General features: G+C 35.5%; 1 protein-coding gene across 8 annotated transcripts in view; it reads left to right on the top strand.

Annotated features, from left to right (window-relative positions):
* C5H4orf33 (chromosome 5 C4orf33 homolog) overlaps positions 1-23,023 on the top strand; it is a 90,846-nt gene that overhangs the window by 2,675 nt on the left and 65,148 nt on the right. For 2 of the 8 annotated variants that reach the window (XR_004350117.1, XR_004350118.1), the window contains exons 2-7: positions 7,505-7,694; positions 10,110-10,170; positions 12,537-12,588; positions 12,719-12,918; positions 14,782-14,936; positions 22,594-22,705. Coding sequence is in view for 5 of the 8 variants with exons in the window: in XM_032633534.1 (XP_032489425.1) it covers positions 7,505-7,694; positions 10,110-10,170; positions 12,537-12,588; positions 12,719-12,918; positions 14,782-14,887 (609 nt within the window). In the remaining 3 variants the exon portion in view is untranslated. Of the gene's footprint in view, positions 1-2,328; positions 2,451-7,504; positions 7,695-10,109; positions 10,171-12,536; positions 12,589-12,718; positions 12,919-13,217; positions 13,341-14,781; positions 15,018-15,455; positions 15,500-15,862; positions 15,936-22,593; positions 22,706-23,023 lie in introns of those variants that run through there. The other 6 variants (XR_004350119.1, XM_032633534.1, XM_032633535.1 and 3 more) reach the window with 6 other exon arrangements.

The raw sequence follows: 23,023 nt of genomic DNA, 5'->3' as shown, positions 1-23,023 counted from the left end.
TTGCTGAATTAAACCCATAGATCCTATTAAAGTTTTGGTAACTCTCAGCAACTAGGACACAGAGCAATTCTATTTGGAAGCATTGTAATTCTTTAAATTATTACCTTTTTGTGAGAAGTTTAATACTTTATACATGATTTAGTTATTAATTTATTATCCTATAAAGAAACAATAATTTCACATTGCCTTGGGTGAAAGAGACAATAAGAAAATAGGCTAAGTGGTGCTGGGAAAACTGGACAGGTACATGTAAAAGAATGAAGAACACTGCCTAACACCATACACAAAAATAAACTCCAAATGGATTAAAGACCTAAATTTAAGACCAGACACTATAAAATTCTTAGAGGGAAACATAGGAGAAACACCCTTTGACATAAACCACAGCAAGATCTTTTTTGACCCACCTCCTAGAGTAATGGAAATAAAAACAAAAATAAACAAATGGGACTTAATTAAACTTAAAAGCTTTTGCACAGCAAAGGAAACCATAAATAGGACCAAAAACCAACCCTCAGAATGGGAGAAAATATTTGCAAATGAAACAACAGACAAAGGATTAATCTCCAAAATATATAAACAGCTCATGGAGCTCAATATCAAAAAAAGCAAACAATCCAATTAAGAAATGGGCAGAAGACCTAAATGGACATTTCACCAAGGAAGACATACAGATGGCCAAGAGGCACATGAAAAGATGCTCAACATCACTAATTATTAGAGAAATGCAAAACAAAAGTACCATGAGGTCTCACCTCATGCTGGCCAGAATGGCCATTATCAAAAAATCTAGAAATAATAAATGCTGAAAAGGGTGTGGCGAAAAGGGAACCCTCCTACACTTTTGGTAGGAATGTAAATTGATAAAACCACTATGGAAAACAGTATGGAGTTCCCTTAAAAAAGTAAAAATAGAACTACCATATGACCCAGCAATCCCACTACTGGGCATATACCCTGAGAAAATCATAATTCAAAAAGAGACATGTACCACAATGTTCATTGCAGCACTATTTACAATAGACAGGACATGGAACCAACTGAAATGTCCATCGACAGCTGAATGGATAAAGAAGATATGGTACATACATACAATGGACTGTTACTCAGCCATAAAAAGAAACAAAATTGAGTTATTGGTAGTGAGGTGGGTGGACCTAGAGTCTGTCATACAGCAAGAGAAAAACAAATACCATATGCTAACACATATATATGGAATCTTAAAAAAAAAAAATGGTACTGATGAACCTAGTTGCAGGGCAGGAATAAAGATGTAGACATAGAGAATGAACTTGAGGACACGGGATGGGAGGGGGAAGCTGGGGCAAAATGAGAGTAGCATGGACATATACACACGACCAAGTGTAAAATAGATAGCTAGTGGAAAGCAGCCGCATAGCACAGGGAGATCAGCTCCATGCTTTGCGATGACCTAGAGGGGTGGGATAGGGAGGATGGTAGGGAGGCTTAGGAGGGAGGGGATATGGGGACATATGTATGCATATGGCTGATTCACTTTGGTGTACAACAGAAACTAACACAGTATTGTGAAGCAATTATACTCCAATAAAGATCTATTTAAAAAAGAAAATAGGCTGATAGATGCCGAAACTGCTGGGATAGTTAAGACTGAAGCAACCAGAACCATATCTCTAGAGCACTTAACCATATTCCATGATCTCAAGGGTCAGACTATCCTGTCTGAGAGTCTAGTTTTCTATAAGAAAACCACCTCAGAAACAGGTAATTTTAATGATTTGAACAGATAAATGTTTTCTTTAGGCAAACCTATATACTTTAATAATAATCTTTTTTTAGTACTTACTATGCCCTAGGCACTGTTCTAAATACTTTATATGTATATTAACTCATTTAATCCTCACAGAACCTTGTAAGGTAGTTGCTATTTTTAAATCCCTTTTACAATAACTTGCTGATGATCGCAGTTGGAAAGTGCCTGAATTTCGATTTGAACCCAGGCAGTCTGGTGCCAATGTTAGAATCGTTGACCACTATGTTTATACCTCCCAATAGGATAATATAATTTGCAGCTAGGATAATATTATTTACAGCTAGTGTAATATAATTTACAATTTTTGCTTATATAGCCAGTTAGCCTTTAGTTACATTAAGTGAATTATTGCCGGACGTGTTCTATTGTAATCTTATGATTTATAGTTGATTTTTAAATTGTGCAACAATTTTAAATATTGCTGAGTTACCCTTCCTTCTTCCTCTAGAAAACCGCTCAAACTTCTGTGGAACGATTAAAAGTCTTCAGACTTTTAAGTCTTCAGACTTTAAGGACCAGCGGTGGTCCTTCAACAGGTCTCTGTGCTTCAGTCCGCCAAGTCCCTCCCCTAGAGCGTGCGGGCAGCGGGGCGGAGCCGCAGGTCCTTTGACCTCGGCCGCAGGGAGCGAGCGAGTGTTGGCCCGAGAAGAGACTCCTGGTCTGTGTTCCCTCCTTGTCAATGCTTTCTCCACTCTGTCGTTCCTCCCACCTTCTCCTAGTCTTGTTGGCTTTTTCTCTTGCAACTTATTTTTCAGCTGCTTCTGGCGGCACAGTTTCCTCCCACTTTCGGGCTAACTTCCTCCTTTCTCCGTTTCTCTCTTAAATGGACGCGGGAGACGGGGAGTGGGGGCGGGGAAGATGCAAACTGAAAAAAAATCTTTTTTGTAGAAAACTGAAAACAAACGTTCGTGAATAGAATATTTGGAAATTATCCTCACAAAACGTTCAGTTGAGAGAACGTATTTTCCATAACTTCCTTCTTTTAACCTTTGTGGATTTTTTTTTTTTGCTCTCTAGGCTCTTAATGCTCCGGGGTTCCGTCTCCTTTTTCTTCCTTCATTTCCTTTCAAAGGTCTTCCCATAGTACAAGTAAAGCATGAAAATAATTATTTTCGACTTTTTTTGATGAAAGAATAATTTGAAGAATAGAAGTTAAAATGTGGAAAAGTACAGATTAATAATAAACATCTTTTTAAGAAAGTTTACACAGCCAACATAAAAATTGTATAATAGAATGGTGTTCACCTTGAATGAATATATTCTTTTAATAATATTTCTAATATTCATTCTGACTTTTTAGAAATGTTCAGCATATATAACATAAGGGAGAAAAGAGGTCATCACTATAATGTTTGAGAGATCCAGCTTAAAATTAGACTTTAAAACATTTTTAATAATTTATTTTTGAATAAATGCATGTCTATCATAGTATAAGATTCAAATAGATTTAAAAAAAACGGATACAGTTGAAAGTAAATCTTGCTTCCTCAGCTTTCTCAGGCAGATAATCCTCTCCAAAGAGGCAACCACTGCTACACTGGTTTCTTGTATATGCTTCCTGAGATAGTATATGCATTCACAAGCATATATGCAAATAGTCTTCCTTTTTATTAAGTAAATGTGTACTTTTTGCACCTTGCTTTTTTCACCTAATATATTTTAGTTGTATATATAGAGCTGCCTCACTCGTTTTAACTGCTGTGTGGTATTTCCTTGTAAGATATAGCAGTTTTATTTACTAGTTCTCTACTGATAGGTATTTAAGTTGCTTTACAATATTTTGTTATTCTAAACAATATTACAGTAGATATCTTTATAACTTAGGTCTTTTTGAATATATACAGGTGTAATAACTCCTAGAACTAGAATTGTTGAGTCAGAGGTCATTTGCATTTTTTATTTTGATAGATATTGAGGGATTGCTCTTGACAGAGTCTGTGCCAATTATGCCCCAACAGCAATATACTGATTGTTTCTCAGCGTCCTCATTATCACAGCATTTTATCAAACTTTCTGATTCTTGACAATCTAAGGGAAAAATAGTAATTATTGTTTAATTTGCATTTCTATCATTATTAATGAAACTGAAACATTTTGCATTTTCTTTCTGTGAGCTGGCTATTCATATCTTACCCATTTTTTTTGTTGGGATGGTTTTTTCATTATTGATTTCTAGGAGCCCTTTAAACATTAAAGAATTTAGTTATTTGTCTGAACTATGAGTTGCAGGTATTTTTTCCCAAACTGTCTTTGATTTTGTAATGGGTTTTTTTTTTTGGTGGAGGAAGGCAGATTTTTGCTTTTCTTAAAAAATGTTTATATAGCCAAATGTATCAGTGTTTGTTTGTTTTTTAATGTCTTCTGGGTTTGGGATTATATCTTAAAAGGCTTTTTCTGCTCTAAGATCACCTTTTAAAAACAACCTCCCGATTTTTACTTTCTTGATTTTATTTGGTTTGATTTTTATGTTTATATCTTTGATTCATTTAAAGCTTAGTTTGGTGTAGCAGGATCCAACTTATTAAATTGGAGTGCAAAATGAACCAACTGCTAATGGATCTGGTCGGTTAGGACATGAGTCCTGGTTGATTAGCTACGTGAGAATCATCCCCAACTCCCCACAGACTTTCTTACACTTATTTCTCCAGCACCTGCTATGGTGCCGGGAAACAGAGTGAGTAGCTAATAAACCTTGATAAACTAATTTGAAAGGAAATTTCTAGATATGATGTCTTATCTTAGTTATTTGCCATTGTTCTAGTATGTAGTGTTGAAAGAGATAGTGATACCACTAACAGTTGATTTCTCCTGCATAAAATCTTAGAATCATGAAATTTTAGATCCAGAGACTAGAACAGTTATTCACTCCACAAATAAATAATAAGTTCCTGTTACTTACAGGCATTCTAGCTAGGGATGCGGAGAAATAAAACAAGTACAATATGTCATGTAATGTAAATGCTGTGAATCAAAACAGCAGTGTATGGGCAATAGAGAGTGGCAGGGAATGGAATGCTGCATGGATGCCCACTAGCCCAGGTTGTAAAAGACATTAATAAACGAATTGTCTCTACTTCATATGAGCACGTGTGCAAACAATGAAAATTGAAAGGTGGTGGGGGTAAAGCCTCCACAATCCTATGTGTCCCAAGGGAGCTGAAAATCAATTGTCTCTGTCTGGGTCCATGTTATCTTTAGATTAGATTGTAAACTAGTGAGCAGTCCTATAATTTTTAGGTTGATTTTGTTATATTATGCATGCTTAGATTGACGTGAGTGTTCTTTAAGCAAATTAATAAATTTGTTGTTCTGATAAGAAACTAAGGTCATTTTATGCAAAAAGCCAAAATTATATTCTACCCTTGGGCATGTCAGCCATGGCACTCTTCCCTACTAGTGGAAGTCTAGCTGATATTTCTTGCAGTAATTTCCAGGCAATATTCAAAGAAATCTTAGAAAAGGCAGAAAGAACCAGTAGAAAGACTCAGGTTTTCAGTACCTTGTACTGCCAACAAGAGTAGCTCTGCTTTTATCATTTATCTCTTCTTACCTTCCAGTTAGATTACATTTTGAAGTAATTTGAAGTCGTACTCTGACATGACGCATCATGTGTGCATGGAAATGACAGGCCATTTTTAGGAGCACATCACTGCATATGGTTTAATTCCATTTAGACATAGAGATGATGGCCTAAAAGAACTGGGAGTTGAAAATTCCATGGTGGAAGCCCACTGATATAGGATAGGGATCCCTTTAATGTGTGCAGCATTTTTTTGTGGATATGCTGGTTGCATGGAGAATTAGTGAATCAACCAAAACTTCCTAGTCGCTGAGCTATATTTTCCCAGGATTGTCAAGAATTGTCAAGCCCTAAGTTAGGAGCATAGCATATTGGTGCCAGAATCAGATTTAATCAGCATTTCTAACATCTTGATTTATTCTTATTTCTTCTTGTATGCTGCAAGAGGGTAATTACGTACCAAAATTTGTAGTAGAGGGTGATATATTTGTTTTGAAGAATGTGCCTTGATATTTCAACTAAAGAAAATAAATTTATTATTGAGGTATTTTATTCCAGGCAAATCAGGACTCAATTCCACATAAGTCAGAATCAGTTTATACAGTCTTATCACGCACTGAGCTTATTTCAGTGATGAAGAATATAAATTGCTGAACATATCCTCTTCTGAAATGCTGTTAGTTGCAAATGGGTTGCAATACCAGAACTATTTTTTAATTTTAGAAGTTATCTATTAAAATTTCTTAGCATATAGTGAAAACTGAGAAAAGCTACATACTTTACAAAAAGGTTTTTGGAGATCTTGGATTCTGTATGTGACACAGAACTTACGTATTTGGATCTCCCAGTGCTGGGCACATAGTAGGTATTCAGTACATATTTGTTGAAATAAATTTATTGAAGTATAATTTTATGAAGCCATCACATTGTATACCTTAAATATATATAATTTTTGTCAATTATACGTCAATAAACCTAAAAAAAAATGTTAAGAAATAAATTTATTCAAAATGTAAAACTTTATTACTTGCAATAAAAATAACATGAAGCAAGGAAATGCATTCAGTGACTTCAGGTAAGCGAAATTAGTCTGGAAATACCATCATTTACAATCAAGGTTATCTTTTGGACAAGACGTAAGGACCTAGTATAATTTAGGGGAATCCATCATTCCCAAAATAAGGTTTTCATCTGTTTGCAGATTTCTGAAATGTCTTCATCTGGGAAAGCATGGCTGACATTGGTTCAGTTTCTTGATTTATTAGCTATTTGACCTTGGACAAGTCTGTTTCTTTGTTTGTAATGAGGATAATAATAGTTCCTCTACAAGTTTTTGTGAAATTAAATGAGATAATGTTTATAAAGTGTTTGATCCATAGTGTTCAACAAAACATAATTTTATTAATATAATACTATGTCCTTCCATTTAATCCTTAGAGTAACAATTTAAAATGCAAATACTGCTTGCATCAGATGTACTTAGTCTATTTCATAGTTTAAATGATAGCAGATTTTGTTCCCATATTTCAATTGGAGAAAAGGGATTAACTGAGCAAATGGTCATTTAACACTTGAAATATCAAAAATTAAAAAGGCTAGGGAAAACCATACCCTGAGACTAGGGAAGACAATATTAAACTCTGCCTGCCTTCAAATGGTTGAAGACCCCTCCACTCCCACCCCAAAAAGAAAAGTTTTAGCCAAAAGAACAGGTGCTAACAGCAATGCTTGCACTCATTTATAGAGATTTTGGGAAATCAAATTGAATTTTACTATAAAGATCTTGATTCCCAGGGGATCCAGTAATTCATCTGCACATTTTACAATAAGACAAAGGATGGCATATAAACTCATAGTGCTTAGAGTTGTTAAATACATGAACAGTTTGCAGTGGATTTAATTACAGTTCTTGAAAACTATTTTGATACACTCTTTAGTAGGTAACTCGAGGTGGATCTAGACTTAAAGTCTTAAAGCTTTTAGGATCCAACTACCTATTTTATAATAGAACTCCATGTCCATGATTTGCCATAACACAAATGGCATTTTGACTCTCAGAACCTTGTTCTTGTCACTCTGCTGCCTTCCTACCTTTGAAATTTGGCTTTGAAATTTTCATTTCATTTCTTTCTAAAGGAAACATTTGTAAATTGTTAAAGAGGTTTTTTTTTTTTAATTTTTTTTCCCATTAGCGTCTTCAAATGGATTTTAAAATTGAACACACTTGGGATGGTTTTCCAGTGAAGCATGAGCCAGTGTTTGTCAGGCTGAATCCAGGTGATAGAGGAGTGATGATGGAAGTCAGCGCTCCATTTTTCAATGATCCTCCAGCCCCACTAGGAGAACCAGGAAAGCCTTTCAATGAACTGTGGGATTATGAAGGTAAGTGGAAGTCCTGTATTTTATTGCAGACATAAATCTTTTTATAATAACCTTTCATAGAACTATTATTTTATCTTGCTGTAAGGAAGTGAGTGCTTCTGAGCAACTGACATGTGCAGTTTCTGATATTTCCTACCGATCTCGCACTCTTTTGACTTTTTCCCGTTACCTATGTGACTTCGACTATATAACTAGAACAGTGAAAAATGGCAATTACAAATCCAGATTTTTTTAATTGCTGCTATATTTCCTTCCTTTACTCCTGTTACCTATTCTGAGTTCAGCATTTGTTTTGTTCTTAAGTATCTTCAAATTGCCACTTTAACCTTATAAACCTTCTTTATGGAAGCTTCGGGGTGTTTCACTTATTATGAAAACACCATTAACTTAAACATGAAATGTAGTTTTTATTTCATACTGGCAAGTAATCTCACACATTAAGTGAGAGCTAAAAGACCGGCCATGAAATTCCAGTTTCAGGTTTGCTGTATGATCACCTTCTAATGAATCCTAATTAAGCCACCAAACTTATCTTTCTTAAATAATCTTTATGATGCCATTTCCTAGATTACAAATCATTCCTGTCCCTAAGATAAGGTTCAAACCCTTCCCATAAGCTTCCAGGGTACTCCTGAATCAAGCTATCAAATTAAACCAAAAGTTCTTGAATTCCAAAAGGCTAATAGTCTCATTCGTGCATATTCTCACTCATGTACCTTTTCTCAGTCGAGTCCCCCTGCCTCTAATGCACATTGTTCAAGGTCTAATTCAGGTTTCATTTCTTCAAAGAAACCTTTGATGACTCTCCTAGTCCATACTAACATCTACCTTCTCTGTACCATCTATATAGTATGCATTTTGCCAGTGTTAATCTATCATATGTTAAACATATGTTGTCTTTTATTGTTATAGAACTTGTATATACCAGCTTCCTTTTGGTGTACACACTAATGTGAGTTATCTACTGGAGGTACTATAGACACCAAACCCAACAAGTCCTAAACTCAACGCATCCACTTCTCTCATAAACTTGCTTCTTTCACTAATTGCCCAATCTCAATCAATCGCACTATAATACATCGAATCACCAAATGTAGAAATGTGAGATCTTTCCAAGATATCCTTCTCTCTCACTCTCCATATTTGGATTTATTTGTTAAGTCCTGTCAGTTTCACCTCCTAAATGTTTCTCTCATTTATTATCTCTTCTTCATCCTACCATCCTTGCCATAGGTAAAAGACTTTAAAAGGAACAGTAAGACTCTGAGTTGTGGATAGGGCTATATCTATATCTTAGATATTTTATTATTATAAAAATAACACATGGAAAACTAGAAACAACCTAAATGTCTATCAATAAAGAATTATGTGAATAAATCATAACATTCTATAGAAGAATACTATGCAGTAATTAAAAAGAATTAGGTATCTATATGCTGTACAGTTGTGTGTGTGTGTGTGTGTGTGTGAAAAAAGCAAGTTGTAATCAGAAAATGATTCCATATATATTTTTTTAATCTATGCAGGTAAAATAGATTATGGAAGGACAGAAGAAGTCTGATAGGTTTTAGAGCAAAGTGGGAAGAAAAGGACTTTGACTTTTTACTTAGATATATGTTTATGTTCTTTTAATAATTTAAAAGAAATGTGTCATTTTTATAATTATACAGTTTTTTAAATAAACATGCTCAGAAAATTTCAGGAAATTATAAAGAAAAATCACCCAACCTGTATTCCACCTGTCAGAGATAACCAACCATAACATTCTTGTGCATGTTTTGCAGGCATCTAGGCACAGGCATATGTGCACATTTTTGTTTCATGTGCATTTGGTTATTGCTCTGCAGCCTACTTACAAAATATCATGGATATCTTCCTATATCAAAAAATATTTAACTGTATATTTTATTTTAATGACTGCATTATATTCTATCACATGGAATACACAGATTCCATAATTTATTTAACAGGTCTCCTATATAATAGGATATTTATTTATATAACAGGAGATAACAATTTAGACCATTTCTTTTTGAGTAATACTGTACTTTGATGAATAGCATCTTACTTCTTTTTCAGTTGTGTGATTATTTCCTTAGGATAAATTCCTAGAAGAAGATAACTAGCTCAGAGTCTGTGTGATATGTTCATTTCTTTACAACCTCACCAGCACTAGGCTTCATTGATATTTTTATTTTATGGTAATCTGATATGGGGGAAAAATGATTTATTTTCTATGTATTTTTTTCTTCCAGGCAATGTCTATTTATTTTATTTTCCCCTTTTCCTAGTGGTGATATAGCTTTAATTAAAAATAATGCATTAATTCACTTTATATTCTAAAGGTATAAACAAATTATTTATTGTTGAAGCAAAATTAAGTTTCTCAATATGTCATATCTCTGTTTTCAAAAGTTGTGGAAGCATTTTTCTTGAATGACATAACTGAACAGTATTTAGAAGTTGAACTTTGTCCGTAAGTATAAAATATTTCTTCTAACTCACTACTACATATTTTGAATACATTATTTTCTAATTATATATCATGGATATAGTAAAAGCTCACTAATTCTAGTTAACTAGTCAGAATGCTAATTTGAATTAATCTGAATTATATATAATTCCTTATTTTCAAGTAAATGTATAATGTAGAATATATAAGGTTTTAAAAATATTATGTTGATACTATTTTCAATTCACTAATGTAGTTGGTTTTCTAATAAATTTGAATGTGTTTTTGCAAAATGAAAAATTAGTATAAAACTCTTTCATTATTTACTCTGTAAATTTGCATTGTTATATATTAGCTATTTAGAAATAAAGAGAGGCATATTCATTATTTACTCTAAATTTGCATTATTATATATTCGCTATTTAGAAATAAAGGGAGGCGTATAGGTATAACGAAGTGAACTACTTTATGAAAATGTTTCTTTTAGGGGATTCTTTTAATAACTAGATTAAACTTTAATTTTATATATTACATAATTATGTATTCATGTATTCCTTCCTTTATTTATCATTCATTTACTGAGTGTATACTATGTCACTTTATGTTCAGTGCCAAGGATAAAAACTAAATCACACATGGCTTTTCCTAGACTTATGAAAAATATTAACCTTGGACTCTTTTTGTACAAATTTAACTTGTCCTTGGGAACTCCACCTGGTTGGCAGTTTTTTTCCTGTAGAAGTCAAAAAGTAAATCTATACCTACCTGTTATCTAAATTATAAGAAATTTTAAGTTAATATTTAGTAATGAAAAATTTCTTTATAATTCCATTACTCATTTAAAATGACATTTAAATACTTCTCAGCATCTGTTATCTAGTAGCCTTTGTCCTTTTGTAGACTGAGCAGAGTCCCAAACAATTGATTTCAATGAGATTTTAGATATCATTTTCTTTTCCCTTATTTTGATTTCTTGCTAATGCTAGTGTGGAAAATATAGCTGTTCACAATTATATTTTTCAGAAGAGTAATTATATATCTTTGTTACCCTTCAACTAATATGCCAAAATCTTTTATTGAAAAATATGATTAATTCTCATAAACTGTAATGTGAGGTAAGAAAATTTCACCATACACATGAGGAAGCTAAGGCAAATAGGTTTACAACTTGTCTAGAAGATAGTCAAGAACTTGAATCTGCTAGAATTCTAAAGTTACATCCTTAGTTTAAATTTTTAGATGATAATATCAGTTTATTTTTATAAAGTGATGACTTAGCATAAGATACATCAGATAATTAGATTATCTTTTGTTAGGAAATTATTCAATAACCATAATGTATAAAATTAATAAATTCTAAAAGTTTGTTTTTAGATACATCAGGACAGTTAATAATCAAGAATCATGGTTTTGCTTCAGGCAATCAACTCCTGTGACAGTTAACCTCTAGGAAAGCAACTTGAATATGTTTGTTTGAAATTTTAAGAACTTTTATTGTTCTTAGGGTATTCTTAAGGTTGCATAATAACAATAAAAGGAAGCAGGGAACTTTTAAATGGAAAAGAATACTTGTTTTCTGTTAGACTAGTTTCTTGAAGGAAATCCTTCCTGAAAAGCTCCCAACAGACCATCTGTGTCAAAATGTTTAGATATAGTCTTTTCCAGAGACCGTAAATTTGCTTCATGTAACTATTTGAAATCCTTTGATTCTTACTGACATGGATAATCCCAACTATGCCCTCTTATTAGAATTCTCTTTTGGGAGTATGTTGTGCTTCTCCTTGAAGATGTGACATCAGTATCAGAACTAATGGTTGAAAGCAGGAAAACACAGCAGGCAGATAGGTCGAGGACAGTTGTATGAGAAAATAGTTACAAATTAAAGTCTTCAACCTGTTAAGTAGTTTTAGACAATCTGTATTTTTATCTTCCATCTTCGTAATGAGCTTCAAGACAGTTTTCTTATAGAAATAACCTTTAATATGTTTGTTGGATTTTGACCTGGAAATTGGTGCCAGCTTCCCTTAGGATACTTTCATTTTTGAAACGAGTTTTATTATGAACTCCAGATACCCCGCCCCCTTTGCATACTTTGGAGCATCTAACCAATTGAAGTATTTCATATAGTTTCCTATTTAAAGAATATAAAACGGAGTCTGAACATGTGTAGCTTTATGCATTTGACGGCAATTGCCTGGAAAGTGTTAAACTCAAAGAAGACATTTTTAAGTAACTGAACACGCTGGCTGTCCCTGTAATTACCCAATATTCATATTGCATCTTTTAATTATTTGGAAATTTAGTTACAAACATACACATGGCAGATATGAAGGATAGTGAAGATAATAATGTTTATTTCAAACACTCATGAAGAATTTTAATTTTGACAGCCATGGACAGCATTTGGTGCTTTTACTCTCTGGAAAAAGAAATGTATGGAAAGTAAGTAAATAAAAATATAAGACAAAATCCTTAAGTGTATAAGATAGATTTTTTAATGTTAATATATACATATTTAAATATTATTATAAATATGAATTTACCTTTTGTGTTTCACATGTTGTTTCTGTAGCAAGAACTTGATCTATCATTCAAAGCGTCCAGAGGAGAGACAAAATGGGAAGGTAGAGCTTATCTTCCTTGGAGTTATTTTCCACCAAATGTGACAAAATTCAATTCATTTGCAATTCATGGATCAAAAGATAAAAGAAGCTATGAAGCTCTTTACCCTGTACTTCCACATGAGCTGCGGCAAGGACAAAAACCTGATTTGTAAGTAGAAAATAAATGAAAATATGTCCCAACTATAACAGTTTTTAAAAATTAATTCTTGGTAGAGTAGTAGTAACATGTTTTCGTCAAAGAAGACACGTGTAAAAGCACCAAGTAGAGTTCTATGTGTCCTGATGGTCTTCAGTGAGTATCTGGCAGACTGACTTTGGACAGTCTCTCTCACTGCTGTCAGTAGAGCACTTAGATTTCCATGGCAGTGTGAGAAAAGTCTTGCTTAGTGAGTATTACTACAACTGGCATAGAAGTGTGGTTGTAAGTTTATTTATGATCCCTTTCAGAGCGAAACGGCCAGAGGCATCTGTTTTTCCTGGTGTGAGCAAAGGGTTTTGCAAAGAGCAAATCCTTTCCCCTTGCTGCTTGAGAATCTGACATTAAGTCAACTCTCTAGTTCTCTTCTCCTGGTAACCTCATAAGGATAAAAATGTCAGCTCTATTTCTAGGCAGCATAGATGGAGACAGCACAGCTTTGGGATTTCCCTTTAACAGTAATGTTCTCTGTGGGGACCCTGGAAGCTATACCTAGGGAGTTATTGCAAGAAATACTGTCTCCTGTTGGACAGCGGGCATACAAGCCAGGAGATCTCCTATGCTTTCCCATTTTGAGTCTGATCTCTTTGCACCTGAAGCTGTCACTTAAGGAGAACGTAGCCCTGGCCAGCCTTCATGGACTGCTGCAAACACTACCAGCTCAGGGAGGAAAGCCAGCCTCTGTCCTGGGGCAAGCTGAGATTCCCGCACTATAGCTATAGCGCGTACTCAAGTGGCCAACATAGTCTGTGAGTCTGCGTGTTTAGAAAAGCCTAACAGAGACATCGTAGTGGGCTTTGTACTCTGGTACACAGATTTCGCTGCCTTTTCACCCTTGGAAAGTGCTGCACTGTTCTCCTTCTCCCTTGCCCTTCCTGTCGTGCTCTTACTCTGCTGTGCTTGACTCTTTATCTCTTCTAGCTTATTCCTTTATTCTGCCAGATGCATTTTTCCCTTTTCCCCTTGCTTTTCTAGGAAAGCCTCTTTCTCCCTTTCTTTCTCTTATCCTTCACTGTCGTTTTCTTAACTGCTTAATCTGGGTTGACTAAAACTGGCCCCGCCTGGCCAGATGGACAGAGTAGGACAGGAATCTAGATGTAACTCACCCAGGGCTCACATATCAAGATGGCATGTTTCTCTGGCTCTTCACAAGCTAGTGTATTCCTGTATTCAGGCTTCCTATGTATAGGTTATCGGAGGCTTACTCTAGGTAAAAGTATGATTATGCCATTGGCTAGGGCAGAATGATTTCCTACAGAGCAGGGTTCCATTGCAGCATGGTAGCTAACCTTTCTCTCATTAAACCACAATAGAAAGCTTCCTAATGGTTAAATGGTTTTCCTAGAAAGAAAAGAACTAGAATTAACCCTCTTTTACATAAACCTGCCTTGCTTTGGCAAAGGAGTCTGTTCTTTGATCTGTTGAGCTGAAACCTTTAAAAAAAACAGTTATTTACATAACTGATACAAATCATCAAAGTTTGAATATGAAAACATCTGTAAGAGTATAATATGATTTGTTTAAGGCTAGATGGAATGAGTCAGGTTTTCAGGGTTGGTTTTTATTTCTCCCTTCAGCTGTGAGGGAGCTATCTGCAGAACTGAAAGGAGAGTGCTTTGAGATATGGGTGAATATTTTCAGAGTTGAATGATTGCTAGAGTGAGAAAATTGTACATGTAGAATACATCTTACCTTTGATATTCTTAAAATAGAATGTCCTATAACAGATATAACAAAATAAATAGCCCTTCAGGACAGCTTTTTCACAAATGCGTAATTCATTTCAATTCCAACCATCTTTTTCTTTGCATTTAGCCATCATCTGGAATACTTCAAGCCTTTCAGTTTTAACACACTGCTTGGAGAAGAGTGGAAACAACCAGAGTCAGACCTGTGGCTAACAGAGAAACCTGATGTGTAGGAGTATAGTAGATGACCACATCAATCATTTCTTCTCTGTACCTTTTAAGGTAAACTAATAATAAGTATAATCTCTTTCAAGACACCATGAACACATTTCAACAATAAATATTTCATAGAGGTCAGTGAAAGTATGCAGTATCTCTGTGGCAAATTGTGTATGAATTAACAAGAAATTAGAAAGTTCATGTATGATTTTATCTATAAAGTGAAAATGTTTCTTGGAGTCACTTAGTCCAGGAGCCATCATGCCAAGGGGCTCTACCATCTGCCTTGCAGCACCATCACCCCACATATCCCGGACTCTGTCAACCAAAATCAATATTTCTCTTCCCACTCCCCTAAACCTCAGCCAGCTTATGACTGAACATCTTATTTGTACATTTTTGAACTCCATAGTAATGTATAATAATTCTTTACTCAGACTCCTGTGTCCATTTTTGAAATGAATAGAAAACAATGACATATTTCAGTTGAACAGGAGGTGCACATCTGTTAAGGCATTATTAAAATACATGTGCTACTTAATTAGCTGTATTTTCTGTCTTATGACTATTTTTCTTCTGTAGAAGAAAGTGGAATGAAGTAGTCTTGAATTCGGCCAACAGATTCTGCTTTCATTTACAAATAAATGACATTTTCTTAATGCTGTTAAACAAGATGTCAAAATGTCTTCATTTTATTTTATAAACATCAAACACTCCTGGTCCATAATTTTCCAATTTTGTATTACAATTCATAGCTTGAAGCCATCTAGTAGATTATCTATGAACTTCTCCACCAGACATGGTCCTTTACCACCATTCTTAACTCAGAGATTAGCAGTCTTACAGAAGAAGAACCTTTATTACTTGTACAGATACCTAGCTGCCTATCCAGCGATATAGTTTTTCCTCTTCTTCTTTGCTAACTCTTATATAGCTTGAATTTTTAGGGGATTTTCTCAAAAACTACATTTACTCATATTCCTTTGCAGGTAGAAATGGCACTGTAAAACAGTTTAGGTCAACGAGATTTAAGTATACAGTGTTAGATGGGCCTTCAAGAAAAGACGCCTCACAGATGAAGGACTCTGCTGCCATATACCTTTTGTCCTTTGCCTCCCCTCTCCCTTTTTCCTGAATTATAGAATTGATACCCGAGGTAACATGCTTGCTCCATTGTGTTAATGAGGAGACAACCCAAGAATAGCTCAGTAGCAAGATAAAGGAGCCTGGGCTCCAAACAGCACAATAGAGTAACATGTCATATCTGGACTGCTACCTACAGATCTCTTTATAAAGAGAAAATATAAACTGCCTAATTTGTTTCCACAAATCAATCTATAGATTCAGTGCAATCCCATTTTAAAAAACCCAGAAGGCTTTTTTTTGGTAGAAATTGACATGTTGATTCAAATTTTATATGGAAATGCAAAGGACCTGAAATAGCCAAAAAAATTTTGAAAAAGTACAAAGTTGGAGGACTTGTACTACCTGACTTTAAGACTTATTGAGCTTCAATAATGAAGAAAATATGACCTTGCATAGATTTAGACAAATATATCAATGGAACAGAATAAAGAAACCAGAAAAAGAACTACATATAGTCAATTGATTTTTGACAAAGGGAAAGGGTAGTCTTTTCAACAAATTGTGCTGGAATAACTGGAAAAACATGAAAAGAAATTAACTTACCTAACAACCTACAGGAAAATTAACCTAAATGTGACTGGTGAAATGAAAAAAGTTCTAGAAAAACTCTTCACATTCAAGGGTAGACAAAGATTTTTTTCAAACAGGACATAAAAATCACTAAAAAAGAAAAAAATGAGAAATTGAACTTCATCAAAATTTAAAATTTCTGTTTGTCAAAAGCTTCCATTTAAGAAAGCAAAGAGGCAGTCCAGCAATTCCACCCCTGGGGATCTATATCTGAAAAAAAATGGAAACACTAATTCAAAAATGTACATGGACCCCAGTGTTCATAGCAGCATTATTTACAGTTGCCAAGATATGGAAGCAGCCTAAGTGTCCATCAACAGATGAATGGATAAAGAAGATGTGGTACATATATACAGTTGAATACTACTCAGCCTTAAAAAAGAAGGAAATTTTGCCATTTGCAATGACATGAATGGACTTGGAGGGCATTATGCTTAGTGAAAAAAGAGAAAGACAAATACTGTATGATATCACTTATATGTGGAATCTAAAAAATAAAACAAACTAGTGAATACACTGTAAGTCCCCTATATACGAACGAGTTCTGTTCCAAAAGTGTGTTCATAAGTCCAATTTGTTCATAAATGCAACGAAGTTAGCTTAGGTACCCGACTAACACAATTGGCTATATAGTACTATACAGTAATAGGTTTATAATACTTTTCACACAAATAATACATAACAAACAAAAAGAAAACAGTTTTAATCTTACAGTACAGTACCTTGAAAAGTACAGTAGTACACAGTACAACAGGTGGCATACAGGGGCTGGCATCAAGTGAACAGGCAAGAAGGGTTACTGACTGGAGGAGGGAGAGGAGGTGGGAGATGGTAGAGCTGAAGGATCGAGAGCAATAGGAGATGGAGGGCAAGCTGCAATTTCACTCACACCTGACGCGGATGGCACAGGTTCTGGTCCCTTGCTGGATTCAATTCTATCTACCCTCTTGGAAAAACGATCCAGTGATGTCTGGGTAGTAGCTCTTTTTTTCTCACCATAGATGACACGGTAGCACTGGACTGCATCCTGAACGGCTGCTGCAACCTTTGTGTAATGTTCTACATTCAGTTCCTATGCCTCAAAAAATAACAGTGCCTCCTCAAAGAAAATCCCCTTGTCATTTCCTGCATCATGAATCTCTTCAGTTCTTCAGTTACTTCTTCCTCTGTCTGTCTTCGTCCTTTCTCTGGGCACGTTTGCATCTTTGAAAGTTTGCAACTTGAAGATTGGTATATAGGTGACTTACTGTATAACAAAAACTGAACAGACTCACAGGTACAGAGAACGAACTAGTGGTTACCAGTGGGGAGAGGAAAGGGGGAGGATCAAGTTAGGGGTAGGAGATTAAGAGGTACAAACTACTATGTATTAAATAAATAAGCTAAAAGGATAAATTATGCAACACAGGGAATATAGCCAATATTTTATAACAATAAATGGAATATAACCTTAAAAATTGTGAATTACTATGTTGTACACCTGAAACTTATGTAATATTGTACATCAACTATACCTCGATTTAAAAAAAAGAATTAGAAAAAATAGATAGTGAAGAGGCAAGCCACAGATCGGGATAAAATATTTAAAATAGATATATCTGATAAAGGACTCTTCCCAGAATACATAAAGGATGCCTACAAATCAGTAATAAAAGGACAAGCCAATTAAAGAGCAAAAGACTTGAACGAACACTTCACAGAGGAAAATATATAAAAGGGCAATAAGTAGAAAGTATAGCAAGGTTCTCAACTTCCCTTATCACCAAGGAAATGGAAATAAAAACCACAACAAGGGGCTTCCCTGGTGGCGCAGTGGTTGAGAGTCCTCCTGCCGATGCAGGGGACACGAGTTCGTGCCCCGGTCCGGGAAGATCCCACATGCCGTGGAGCGGTTGGGCCTGTGAGCCATGGCCACTGAGCCTGTGCGTCCGGAGCCTGTGCTCCACAACGGGAGAGGCCACAACAGTGAGAGGCCCGCGTACCACAAAAACAAACAAACAAACAAACAAAACGCAACAAGATACCACTAAATAACCAAAATTAAAAATTCACACGATGGCTAAAATTGGAAATGACTGACAATACCAAGAGTTAATGAGAATGTGGAGTACCTGCATCACAGGTTCAGATATAAATGAGAACTTTATAATATGGGGGCAAAGTAAAGCACAAATATCCTAGATACAATCAAAACCATAGTAAAGATTGAATTTGGATGTTGCACTTTGTATCTTCCTTTTATCTGTTTAGATGCTTTGAAAATATCTTTTGACTTTCTTTTCTCTAGATAAGAAATATTTTCCTTCTTCTAATACCAAGCAAGCAAAAACACATTATGTTAAACATTTTCTTTGGAAAGGAACATGCAGTTCAGGGAAAATTTATCCATTAGTCAGATACAAACAATGCACCCCATAGAAACTTAGTATTTGAGAGTGGGTGTTTGTCATAGCTGTTTCAAATTTGTTTTTCCACTTTAGGACCATGAAAGAATATCCTTTCTTTGTTTAAGATATGCATAAATGCATTTCCTTGCTGGGTTGTGAATTGTTCACTGTAATTATCAGGCAAATCCTCTCTTCTCGCCTCGTAAATAGATTACACTGTGCATGTATTTATTCAGGTGCTTTCTCATGCGTTTTCTCAGCTCCAGTAAACTAAGTCACAGTCCAGAGGGAAATACAGTTTTTATTTTTAGCCCCCAAATACTTCTTTTTCAACCTTAAAAAATTTTTTGCCACAGAAAAAATAAGTTTATCTCTTCCTTTTCTTCCTCCTTTTTAAAATGTTAGGCTTTGCGGGCAGAAGATAGTGAATATATTGATAACTAATTAATCTGATACTTAAAAAGAGAGAGGATGCAAATGGTGGAGCAATTACAGTAAGTCCTCAACACTTGTGCTCATGCCTCAAAGCCCAGGGCTCATCTCCTTGTGCCCTTTGAAGTTTCCATAGGAGTTTAACATTACTGTATTTTGGTACTTACCCCCACTGTGCATTAGGAAGCTCTCCTGACCCACCTCCCATCCTCTCAGCCTAACATTTTACTCCACCAGCCAGTTGGACTCAGGGGACTGACGGCATCCTGTCTCATGGCTTGTCTGCTGCCTCAGCTTGGGCTGGCTAAAAGTATATTTAGCCAGTCTCGCGCATAAACTACCTTGGATGTGAGAGGGAGCTAACACCTCATGGGACAACTCTTTTTTTTTTTTAATTTTTATTGGCATATAGTTGCTTTACAATGTTGTGTTAGCTTCTACTGTCCAGCAAAGTGAATCAGCTGTACGTATCCATATATCCCCTCTTTTTTGGATTTCCTTCCCATTTAGGTCACCACAGAGCATTGAGTAGAGTTCCCTGTGCTCTACAGTAGGTTCTCATTAGTTACCTATTTTATACATGGTATCAATAGTGTATATATGTGAATCCCAATCTCCCTTTCATCCCACCCCACCCTCCCATTCCCCCTTGGTATCCATACGTTTGTTCTCTACATCTGTGTCTCTATTTCTGCTTTGTAAATAAGATCGTCCAAACCGATTTTTTCAGATTCCACATATATGCGTTAATATACAGGATTTGTTTTTCCAAGAAGGATGGGAGTAGGTGAATAAATACTCCTCTCTTTCATCCCTTGGGTTGACAATTCAGAGGTCGATTCCACACAGCTCTGTAGAAGACACCTAAAAGGATCACACTCCAGTTGCTCACAGCAGTGGCCAAATCAAAACACAACTTACATTGCCTTTCCCTCATTTCCCATTTTACTGTTCCTAGTTCTTTACTGCTGTTTGGAATTACTTTACCAAAATCAACCTATATGCAAGCCCTTGTCCCATGTCTGCTTCACGGGGAACCCAGGCTAAGTCAGTTGTTACCTGAAGTGGCCCTCAGAAGTAGCCCGTTAGGACGGGAATCAGGAACTGTATCACTCATGGGGCATTCAGTGATAGGGACCCCATTGGTGGTGGTGATGACCCTGGTGTAACATCAGTTACTAAGACTTTCACCAGTGGTAGACTGGCTTGAAGACCAGGTGTAGGTCAAACATCAGTGTGATAGATAGCACTTGGCATAGAAGCAGTGGAAATAATAGGGACTGTGGAGTTAACTGCTTTTTTTCTTTAAACAATTCGGACGTTGAAATAATTTCATTTGCTATTTCTCCACTAATAAAAAGTAACAATTTGGAGGGGATTCTGAGAAGATGGTGGAATGGGAAGCACCAGGAATGTGTCTACCCACCTAGACAACAATTGCACCAGCAGAACTGTCTGATCTAATTGCTTTGGAACTCTGGAGTCTATTGAAGGTGGCGTTGACTGCTTTCTGATAAAGGCTTTGGAAACCTTGAAAAATGAAAATAGCCAACTACAAACTAGAGGCACTTTGTGAGCATCAGAAAAATGCACATCAACATTTGAATTAGCCGAATTTCCAGCAGCTGGAAGGCAGAAAGTGTGGAAAGTCGAGTTCAGGATTTACTGGTAAGGGTAGCTATACTGCAAAGGAGACTGAATGCTCGGCTTTGACTCCTGTGTTGAAATTAGGGGCCTCATAAGGAAAGAGTGGGACCCTGAGACCTGGAATGAGGACATTTGAATGGATGAGCCTGTTCTGGCATATCTTGAACCCCAGATTTTCCTTCACCCTCCGGGCTAGCAGAAGCAGCTCCTTTACCCTCGTTAGAGGCAATCATCCTCAACTTGCCTAGACATTCCCCCCAAAACCTCACCTACGGCAGATCCTCAGAAATAGTACTTGCCAAAACATGCCATTTCCTCACCAGACTGAAAATGAGGGTCAGGTTGCAGCACGGCTCAAGCGGAAACGGCAGTAATAAGTACATGCCATGGGAAGAAGTACTGTGTTCACTGAAAGGTTATGGGACCTGGAACCAGGGAAGTACATGTTGGAGTGGATCTAGTTATTCTACTAGAGAAGGCAGTATATATGGCTGGAAAGGGAAAAAATTTATTGTCACGGGATGTTAAACTTGGGGCTTAACACCTTGACAAGGCTAGTTCGGGGAAAATACAAGATAAGTCTAGAGCATCTTCTAGGGCCAGAAAGTAAAGAAGCACTAAAAAGGAAAATAAATAACTAAATCAGTGGGCACTACCCATTTTCTGATCACTTCTTGTCCTAATTTTTCTCTATAGGAAAAAAATTTATAAAATTGACTATTATAACCATTTATTATCACCAACAATTATTTTTCATGTAAGGAATAGTGAAAATATTATCACTAGAGCTAGGATGACCCATGTATGGAGAATATAAGAAACTAGAAGTTATAAATCTATCTATGAAAAGTGAGGAGTCTCTGTACAAATTTCACTTTATAATTTCATGATAAATAGTACTTAAAATATTATTTTCCATACAGTGTGATCCATAAATTTTATGCCTGATGTTTATAAATCTAATATGTAATTTAAAGGAGAAATAGTAGAAAATATTGTCAAATGATATACACTTGACCATTTGTATGAATTACAGTAATATGTAATAACATAATTGGCTATTGAGAGAGCTTTAGTGTTTTTCTGTTAATTTTTTACTTTATACTAAAAAACTCACAGAGAATGCATAGTTTAGTAAAAACTAATTTTCTTCTGACAGCCTATCACCTGAAATATCCATTAAGTAGTATATCTGATTCAATAGTACACTGAAAACCCATGTTTCTAATAATGCCCTAAGGCACTATAGTGCCTGGAGTACATCTTTTGAAGAGATAGCTTTTCAGACATAGAAAACCAAACTATAAATGGAAGCATTTGAAGCAGTAAAAAATGTGCTAAATACAAATGTATGTTTTTGAATGAGCTTTGAAAAAATAGCCTGAAGAAAAAAGATAATACCACAAGTAGTAAGCTTTGTTATATACCTTAGAAACACCAAGTGTCCTCTATTCCTGCAATAGGCCTGGCTTTTCTCCTAACTGCCTGATTTTGTGCAAATCTTTTCATTAAAATTTCTAATACTTATTATTTTTCAGGAACCATATATTAAACATATTGCCCAAGATCATACAGCTAAGGAGCAGTAGATTTGAACCCAGGAAGTTTGGTTCTGGAGACCGGGCACTTGTCAACTTTACTACAGCCTCTGTGAGTCTTAACTACTCATCTGTAATATAAAGCTACAGAGCTAAGTTCTTTTCCTCTCTGATTCTATAAATAAAAATAACATAGAAGAAGAAAGAGGTTGATAAGCCCTTCACTTTTTTGTGGTACACTCGCAGAGAAGATGGGTATTCAAGTTACTCCTTTTTAATAATCCACTTACTAAGAGAAACACATTTTTCCCCCCAGGCTCCTCTAGGGTACAATTTATGGCAGCAGTGCAATGTCACACCTGCAAATTGTCATTGCAGCAGGTATACTTTGGTAATAGACTAGTGGCTAATCTGAATGCAGATCTCTTAG

Source organism: Phocoena sinus, chromosome 5 (genome assembly GCF_008692025.1).
Source record: "Phocoena sinus isolate mPhoSin1 chromosome 5, mPhoSin1.pri, whole genome shotgun sequence".
Taxonomy (NCBI): domain Eukaryota; kingdom Metazoa; phylum Chordata; class Mammalia; order Artiodactyla; family Phocoenidae; genus Phocoena; species Phocoena sinus.
Note: the sequence above shows the minus strand (reverse complement) of the source record. Positions and strands in the feature narration are given on the sequence as shown.